At 38.7% G+C, this 9,337-nt stretch overlaps 3 protein-coding genes across 3 annotated transcripts in view; 1 reads left to right on the forward strand and 2 right to left on the reverse strand.

Annotated features, from left to right (window-relative positions):
• Window positions 1-2,548, forward strand: part of LOC113209125 (elongation of very long chain fatty acids protein AAEL008004-like) — a 9,312-nt gene extending 6,764 nt beyond the window's left edge. The window contains exon 6 of the mRNA XM_052274807.1: window positions 761-2,548. The gene's annotated coding sequence lies outside the window, so the exon portion shown is untranslated. The remainder of the gene's footprint in view (window positions 1-760) is intronic.
• LOC127751355 (methionine--tRNA ligase, cytoplasmic-like) lies at window positions 2,539-5,255 on the reverse strand. Its single transcript, XM_052274811.1, has 9 exons — window positions 5,187-5,255; window positions 4,856-4,949; window positions 4,568-4,781; window positions 4,221-4,457; window positions 3,955-4,138; window positions 3,708-3,872; window positions 3,422-3,619; window positions 3,137-3,337; window positions 2,539-3,040 (listed from the first exon to the last, which is right to left on the reverse strand). The coding sequence occupies exons 1-9, from the start codon at window positions 5,253-5,255 to the stop codon at window positions 2,849-2,851; spliced, it is 1,554 nt and encodes a 517-aa protein (XP_052130771.1). The 3' UTR covers window positions 2,539-2,848.
• Window positions 5,256-5,455: 200 nt separating this feature from the next.
• Window positions 5,456-9,337, reverse strand: part of LOC113209124 (methionine--tRNA ligase, cytoplasmic) — a gene marked incomplete in the record, with an annotated part of 5,807 nt that continues 1,925 nt past the window's right edge. Inside the window, 13 exon segments of the mRNA XM_052274806.1 lie at window positions 5,456-6,008; window positions 6,105-6,305; window positions 6,390-6,587; window positions 6,676-6,840; window positions 6,923-7,106; window positions 7,189-7,425; window positions 7,536-7,749; window positions 7,824-8,043; window positions 8,122-8,286; window positions 8,371-8,557; window positions 8,729-8,818; window positions 8,905-9,108; window positions 9,179-9,295. Coding sequence (XP_052130766.1) covers window positions 5,817-6,008; window positions 6,105-6,305; window positions 6,390-6,587; window positions 6,676-6,840; window positions 6,923-7,106; window positions 7,189-7,425; window positions 7,536-7,749; window positions 7,824-8,043; window positions 8,122-8,286; window positions 8,371-8,557; window positions 8,729-8,818; window positions 8,905-9,108; window positions 9,179-9,295 — 2,374 coding nt within the window.

The raw sequence follows: 9,337 nt of genomic DNA on the forward strand, positions 1-9,337 counted from the left end.
TGCCGGCGGCAATCGCACAATCTGACCACAACTCGAACACAAGAGGCGACAAAAGAGAATGACCCCCCTCGAGCGGGAGTCGAACCTCGAGCCGGCCGCCTGTGATTGACGCCCTAGCACGCTCGGCTGACAGCTGGTTCTTACACAGCGTCGTTCGGAACTCGGCCCTTCCTTACAAGAGGCAAGAAGCGAAACAATGAAATGCACCGACCGGGTGTCGATCTCGCGGCCGATTGTAGCTGATCGTCCACGCCTAAGCACCCTTGGCTGCCAGCTGATCCACTGTCCGAAATGTGCGGGACTCGATCCTATTTTACGGGAGACAAAAAGTGTCGGTAAAAAAATGGTAGCGCCGACCGGGAGTCGATCCTTGGCCCGACGGCGCCGCTGCTGGGAGGCGCGTGCGTTTCTGCTCCGTCGCTGGCTGGACAGCTGAATGGGGCAAAAGATGTATGATTGGTATTTGAACCTCCGACCTTCCACTTGCAGAGTGAACGCTCCCAACTGCGCCGTGAAGGCAAAATGCTGTTGTACTGTACTCGCTGCTCGGGAAGTGCGGTTCTTTCGCGATCGGCGCTATTGCTGAAGCATGATTGTTGGTTTTGTGTGGGTGGTGTGGTGTTAGGTTCATGATGGTGGGAAGTTCTAGGTTTCACTGAATGGGTCAGAATGGACTTTCCGTCGCGGGGACTTGGCCGACTCTCGCTCGCATGTCCCGATCCGCCCTCCTCTGACCAAGCGCTGTCCTCTGTGTTCGCAGGTGGCGGATGAGAAGCTCACCGTCAGGGGCCTCCGGGGCCGCAGGGAGAGCCAGAGCCGGCACGAACTCAACCTTAAGTGCGACGACTGACATCCGGTCTTCCCTGCCCCGCCGCCCCGCCGTGCCAAAGCCCAGTATGCATCCCGGCCCCGATCGGGGGCCCAGCGCAGCGCGCCCTGCGCCACCAGTGGGGGTGGGGGTGATCCGGACGCCCATGTGCTTTGTTGTTTGTTGTTTTATTATTTTGCTCACGGTGTTCGAAGAAACGCCGTGGAACGAGTGTCTGTGTTTGAGTGAGTGTGTTTATGGCATGTTTTCAAGGACATATAATTGAAACAATCCATGTTACCACTGCAACCACTGCTCATAGCGCGGTCGTACATGGCTCTTCCATTTTATTATTTGTTCTTCATCCTATGGTATAGTGTACTGACCCTATTTTAACTCCAGTATAAAACCTGATGAAGATCTAGTCGTCCTGTCTAGAGTACAGTGGGGATTATCGAGCTGATTTGATGCAGTTTCCCAAAATATGCAGTTTAATTCAAAACACTTTTTAAAAATTTAACTTTGTATAGCAGATGATATTTTTTCACTTTGAAAGTATTTTTTACTGTAGTTCCTTGTACAGGGAAGAGATTGTGTATGACAGTTATTTGTAAATATGGCAACAAATTTGCTCAGCTATTCATAAGAATTGTCGCTGCAAAAAAAGGGAGCAAATGGCTCCCTATGGTTTGAAGCTTTAAATGTTTTCTTGTTTTTTTCAAACATTAAGGGTATGTGTTGAGTCACATGACCTTAGAGTGTATTTGTAATCTTTTGGATCTGAAAAAAAGCAATGAGATTTCCTGCATTTCGTAAATGGGTTGTAAATTATGTTTAATGGTTGACTTAATGCTAGACTTTATTTATTGTTTGTAATTATTGTTTCTTGATACAAGGAATTTTACTATCATAAGACAAATGTCATTTCATTTCAAATCAAAAGGAAAATAAAACTTGCCAGTCACTTCTCTGCCATCTGCATATTTGTATCTGCCATTTCAAACTTTATACCAAGTTCCCTGCAACATAATTCTAAGTTTGCAATGTATCTATTTAAATTCTATTTATATTAGCATGGTTAGAGTCTGAAGAATGCAGAAGCATGCCATAGAGCATATGCAACTTTAATGTGAGTTTCTGTATGGTCTTACCTTCCTTTAGCAGTGCCCTAAACTAAGATTATTTTCCACAGTCTATAATAATAGTTTAATAGTACAACTACTAATTAAGAATCTATTGATTTAAATAATATCACATAATTATTGCATATGCTCAATTCAGCTCAATTATTGTTATACAATTAGAGTATCTCACAACATTCTCAGATGGAAGAATGCATCTGTGATTTCGTTGGTAATTGTAACTTTAAACTTCTTGTTAGATAAGACTTAGAGCTGCCTGAATACCTACCAATGTGAACTGTGTTCTTGTGTAAATAATGTGTAGTTGAGTCAAACATAGAGCAAATGTCAGCACCATCCTTGCCCTCATTAACTTTGCACACAAACTGAGAAGTCTGCCAGGACTATAGACTGTTAGATGCATTCGATAATATTTTAGGAATAATATCGTTCATGCTGAGCAGTCATCATGTCATACATTTCTGAAGTGGAAGTTTTCAAATGTTTGTAATTATGAGGTAACCAATTTCTATGCCAAGTTGAAAAGTGTTTGACCTCTACTGGTGATTTATATTTTTATTGTAAAATACTCAATAAAAACATTCTGTGTCTTAGAAAATAGCTGTATTTCATTGACACCTTATGCCTCATTATTCAAATGTCAACTATTTTCTTCTGAAAATCATTTTGGACATGAAAGGGCAGTAATACTTTCAACTAAAAGTTCATACGAAACCTTAAATCACAACCATCATATGATTACAATTAATCAAGTACTTTCAAGTAAGATAAATAAATAAATTTTCACTGAAAGCTTCCCTAAATTTGATATTTTGTTTACACTGGCGTTTAAGACAGGTAAAGACTGCACCTCTGATTTTATGTCATGTCTCCAATTTGGTGCAGTTTAACGCCGATGTCATTTCTTCTTCTTGTTCTTACTTTTGCCGCTCCCGGATGACTGAGGTGGTTTGTTATCTACAGAACCCGCAGAGGCTGTTGAGGGCTGAAGAGCTGACAACTGCTGTTTGAGTTGAAGTAACTTGTTTACCTCTGGTTGCCATTCTTCTTTACTTTTTCCACTACCTTTCATTTGCCTAACAAGTTCACCCTAAATAAAAATAAAAATTGTTAGAAACTGTTAAAAGTTTGGCTTGGTTAGATAATTTTTCTAATTTAACAAGCACAGTGGATTGTAAATGTGTACCTGCTGTTTAACAGCTTCTTCTAGTTCACTGACGTTAGAGGCAGGAGGGCTGGCTGGTTCTGCTTTGGGAGCTACTGGGGCGGAGGGCGCTGCTTTCTGAGCAGCTGCTAGATTAGCCTTAAGTTGGAGAAGAGTTGCTACATGGGGTTGCCATTCAGATTTAGGCTTTCCAGCTTCTTTCATTTCTCTCACAACATTTGCCTAAATGTTTAGAAAAAAACTACAAGGTTAATTACAAATTTCTAAGTAAACTGAAAACACTTGATGGAAGAAAGTGTATTTCACCTGCTTATCCACAGCAGCTTGCAGTGATTGAAGAGTTTCAGAGGTTCCTCCAGCTGGTACAGACTTAGACTGAGCTTGATCCTGGGCAATCTTCTGGGCGGCAGCAAGATCAGATTTTAGTTGAAGAAGAGTAGCAACTTGAGGTTGCCATTCAGCTTTCGGTTTGCCTGCTGATTTCAATTCTCGAACAAGATTGGCCTTGGGAAAGAAACACCAATCAATTAATTATTAAAGTGGATGAATTATAATTATATGTAATTTATGAGAAGTACAAACAATGTCTGACCTGTTTGTCAACTGCAGCCTGAAGCTGGACAACAGTATCTGAACTAACTGCAGCTCCACCTTTCTTTCCAGTTGATTCTGGAGGTGGAGATTTCTGTTTTCCAGCAAATTTCTTCTTCATCTCTTCTGCCATGGTAGGCTCAATTTTAGTGAAGAGAGGTGAAGGCTGTTTAAGATAGATAGATAAATAAGAACAACATCACAGAACCATAAACCTATACGAAAACCATGCATAATGGTACAAGTACCTTTCCAATTTTGTGACCAGGAGGAAGCATCATAATTGATTTATCGGTAATAATGTTGACAGACTTTGGACTATTCATTTGCTCCTGCATTACTTTTGATATATGAGGCATGTATGGCTGAAGTAGGACTGACAACAAACACGCAATGTTTGCTGCTAGGCCAACATTTGTTCCAGCTCGTTTTCTAAAACCCAAATTAATGAATAATTGGAAAGTGAACAGTAGGGATGACAGTACATACAATATTTATGAGAATTTCTACTAACCGTTCTTCAGGTGATCCTTTAGCCTTCACCCATGGTTGCTGTGATTGAATGTACTGATTACCGTGGCGGGAAATAGACAAAATGTGACGTAACCCATCACGTAGTTTAGCATTTTCAAGCATCTTTGAATATAATGCTATTTCTCTATTAACAAGAGCTAATAGCACAATATCGTCTTCCTCCAAAGTTATCTCTGGAATCTGACTGTTGTAGGTTTTCTCCACAAACATTAGAGCCCTAAAAACAGTGTAAAAGGTGCTGTTACATATTTACCAATCCAGTTAAATTACATGCATATAGTAATTTACATAGTTCTAAGAGTTGTTTTTCAAAGCTAAACAACCTACCTGTTCACAAAGTTTCCTAAGTTATTGAGCAGTTCAGTATTAATCCGGAGAGCAAGATCATCCCATGAAAAACTGGAATCCTGTGATTCAGGACGCACGAATAGAAGATAAAATCTCCAGTAATCAGCAGGAATACCAGTGTCTTGAGCATTGTTACCAAATACACCAGTTCCACGTGACTTGGAAAACTTTCCATCCTCATAGTTCAAATACTCTAAAAAGAAAATTAATTGATTTTAAGAATTATTAAAAAGCAATAAATTCGACACAATTTCACAATTTGTTTACCTGTGGCCATAATATTTGTTACTACAGTATAACCCTCATCAGCGGCTAAAAGTGTGGATGGGAACGTCTTACCTTCCTTTAGCAGTGCCCTAAACTAAGATTATTTTCCACAGTCTATAATAATAGTTTAATAGTACAACTACTAATTAAGAATCTATTGATTTAAATAATATCACATAATTATTGCATATGCTCAATTCAGCTCAATTATTGTTATACAATTAGAGTATCTCACAACATTCTCAGATGGAAGAATGCATCTGTGATTTCGTTGGTAATTGTAACTTTAAACTTCTTGTTAGATAAGACTTAGAGCTGCCTGAATACCTACCAATGTGAACTGTGTTCTTGTGTAAATAATGTGTAGTTGAGTCAAACATAGAGCAAATGTCAGCACCATCCTTGCCCTCATTAACTTTGCACACAAACTGAGAAGTCTGCCAGGACTATAGACTGTTAGATGCATTCGATAATATTTTAGGAATAATATCGTTCATGCTGAGCAGTCATCATGTCATACATTTCTGAAGTGGAAGTTTTCAAATGTTTGTAATTATGAGGTAACCAATTTCTATGCCAAGTTGAAAAGTGTTTGACCTCTACTGGTGATTTATATTTTTATTGTAAAATACTCAATAAAAACATTCTGTGTCTTAGAAAATAGCTGTATTTCATTGACACCTTATGCCTCATTATTCAAATGTCAACTATTTTCTTCTGAAAATCATTTTGGACATGAAAGGGCAGTAATACTTTCAACTAAAAGTTCATACGAAACCTTAAATCACAACCATCATATGATTACAATTAATCAAGTACTTTCAAGTAAGATAAATAAATAAATTTTCACTGAAAGCTTCCCTAAATTTGATATTTTGTTTACACTGGCGTTTAAGACAGGTAAAGACTGCACCTCTGATTTTATGTCATGTCTCCAATTTGGTGCAGTTTAACGCCGATGTCATTTCTTCTTCTTGTTCTTACTTTTGCCGCTCCCGGATGACTGAGGTGGTTTGTTATCTACAGAACCCGCAGAGGCTGTTGAGGGCTGAAGAGCTGACAACTGCTGTTTGAGTTGAAGTAACTTGTTTACCTCTGGTTGCCATTCTTCTTTACTTTTTCCACTACCTTTCATTTGCCTAACAAGTTCACCCTAAATAAAAATAAAAATTGTTAGAAACTGTTAAAAGTTTGGCTTGGTTAGATAATTTTTCTAATTTAACAAGCACAGTGGATTGTAAATGTGTACCTGCTGTTTAACAGCTTCTTCTAGTTCACTGACGTTAGAGGCAGGAGGGCTGGCTGGTTCTGCTTTGGGAGCTACTGGGGCGGAGGGCGCTGCTTTCTGAGCAGCTGCTAGATTAGCCTTAAGTTGGAGAAGAGTTGCTACATGGGGTTGCCATTCAGATTTAGGCTTTCCAGCTTCTTTCATTTCTCTCACAACATTTGCCTAAATGTTTAGAAAAAAACTACAAGGTTAATTACAAATTTCTAAGTAAACTGAAAACACTTGATGGAAGAAAGTGTATTTCACCTGCTTATCCACAGCAGCTTGCAGTGATTGAAGAGTTTCAGAGGTTCCTCCAGCTGGTACAGACTTAGACTGAGCTTGATCCTGGGCAATCTTCTGGGCGGCAGCAAGATCAGATTTTAGTTGAAGAAGAGTAGCAACTTGAGGTTGCCATTCAGCTTTCGGTTTGCCTGCTGATTTCAATTCTCGAACAAGATTGGCCTTGGGAAAGAAACACCAATCAATTAATTATTAAAGTGGATGAATTATAATTATATGTAATTTATGAGAAGTACAAACAATGTCTGACCTGTTTGTCAACTGCAGCCTGAAGCTGGACAACAGTATCTGAACTAACTGCAGCTCCACCTTTCTTTCCAGTTGATTCTGGAGGTGGAGATTTCTGTTTTCCAGCAAATTTCTTCTTCATCTCTTCTGCCATGGTAGGCTCAATTTTAGTGAAGAGAGGTGAAGGCTGTTTAAGATAGATAGATAAATAAGAACAACATCACAGAACCATAAACCTATACGAAAACCATGCATAATGGTACAAGTACCTTTCCAATTTTGTGACCAGGAGGAAGCATCATAATTGATTTATCGGTAATAATGTTGACAGACTTTGGACTATTCATTTGCTCCTGCATTACTTTTGATATATGAGGCATGTATGGCTGAAGTAGGACTGACAACAAACACGCAATGTTTGCTGCTAGGCCAACATTTGTTCCAGCTCGTTTTCTAAAACCCAAATTAATGAATAATTGGAAAGTGAACAGTAGGGATGACAGTACATACAATATTTATGAGAATTTCTACTAACCGTTCTTCAGGTGATCCTTTAGCCTTCACCCATGGTTGCTGTGATTGAATGTACTGATTACCGTGGCGGGAAATAGACAAAATGTGACGTAACCCATCACGTAGTTTAGCATTTTCAAGCATCTTTGAATATAATGCTATTTCTCTATTAACAAGAGCTAATAGCACAATATCGTCTTCCTCCAAAGTTATCTCTGGAATCTGACTGTTGTAGGTTTTCTCCACAAACATTAGAGCCCTAAAAACAGTGTAAAAGGTGCTGTTACATATTTACCAATCCAGTTAAATTACATGCATATAGTAATTTACATAGTTCTAAGAGTTGTTTTTCAAAGCTAAACAACCTACCTGTTCACAAAGTTTCCTAAGTTATTGAGCAGTTCAGTATTAATCCGGAGAGCAAGATCATCCCATGAAAAACTGGAATCCTGTGATTCAGGACGCACGAATAGAAGATAAAATCTCCAGTAATCAGCAGGAATACCAGTGTCTTGAGCATTGTTACCAAATACACCAGTTCCACGTGACTTGGAAAACTTTCCATCCTCATAGTTCAAATACTCTAAAAAGAAAATTAATTGATTTTAAGAATTATTAAAAAGCAATAAATTCGACACAATTTCACAATTTGTTTACCTGTGGCCATAATATTTGTTACTACAGTATAACCCTCATCAGCGGCTAAAAGTGTGGATGGGAACATAATGGAATGGAATGGAACATTATCCTTAGCCATAAATTGGAAGTAGTCCACTTTTACATTTTTCTTGGGCTGCCACCATTCTTGCCATTTGTCAGTATATCTCTTTGTCATACTAATGTAACCAATAGGAGCATCAAACCACACATAAAACACCTGAAAAAGATGTGTTTTTAAAGCTGCATTTCACTTCATGGTAAACATCTTCTCAGTATAGGTTTTGAATCATCATACTTTATTGCGATATCCCTCCAATGGGACAGGAATTCCCCATTTCAGATCTCTTGAAATACATCTAGGACGCAAACCATCCTTCATCCAGGATTTAGTAATCACGCGGGCATTGTGAGTCCAGCCAGCACTTGATTTTTCAAACCAGGCTGACAGTTTCGGCTCAATCTATAAAATAATTTAAAGCACAAACTTGTCAAGGTTTCAACTTCAGGAACACAAAGTAAACAAGAAATTAAGAAATACTATTACCTTGGGTAGATCAAGGAAAAACTGGTCAGAATTACGAATGACAGGAGTGTCACCACACAGTTTGCAACGTGGTTTGAGAAGCTCAGTGGCATTCATCAAAGACCCACAGCTATCACACTGGTCTCCTCGAGCATCATCAAAAGAACACTTAGGACAAGTACCTTCAACAAATCTGTCAGCTAAAAACCTAAGGAAATACAATACAAATTATAGAAGTAGTAACCAAGAGAACCCGCAACCAAGGATTCAAGAGGGAATAGATTGATTGATTTCAAAGAACTAATCAACCCATAGAGCAACATCATAGAACCTTGGCGCTTGTGGTGTATTGTAAAACAAATTTTAAAAAGCAACTTACCGGTCACATTTTTGGCATAGAAGTTGTTCCATAGGCTCAGTGTGCATAAAGCCAAGTTTGTGAAGTCGCAAAAATAATTGCTGCGTCAGTCTGAAAGGAAGGGACGAATGAAGTACAGGACAAAGAACTCAGTAAACTAAAAAGGTGCACAACAGTATGAACTGTTTACCACCTACTCAGTTTGCTCTGGTATTGTTGTCCTTCCAAAAAGATCAAAGTCAATGTTGAACCACTTGTAAATTTCATTATGGATAGCATTATATTTATCACATATCTCTTGAGGTGTTAAACCCTCTTCCAATGCCTTTGTCTCAGTAGCTGTCCCATATTCATCAGTACCAGAGATATATAGTGTGTTGTAGTTACGCAATCTGCAATACCTGTGAAAAGTGTAAAACACCTTAGTTTTGGTTCTTTGAAATCAGAATAATCAATGTAAGGAGATCTTACCTAGCAAAGACATCAGCTGATAGAACACAACCAATTATATTGCCCAAATGTGGAACATTATTTACATATGGAAGAGCTGAGGTAATAAGAACATTTCGCTCCCCCGAAATAGGTAATCTATAATCAAAACAAGATTTTTATAATCAAAAATAACAGTTT

The sequence above is a fragment of the Frankliniella occidentalis genome, unplaced genomic scaffold, assembly GCF_000697945.3.
Source record: "Frankliniella occidentalis isolate FOCC.00 unplaced genomic scaffold, Focc_3.1 Scaffold445, whole genome shotgun sequence".
In the NCBI taxonomy this organism is placed as follows: Eukaryota; Metazoa; Arthropoda; class Insecta; order Thysanoptera; family Thripidae; genus Frankliniella; species Frankliniella occidentalis.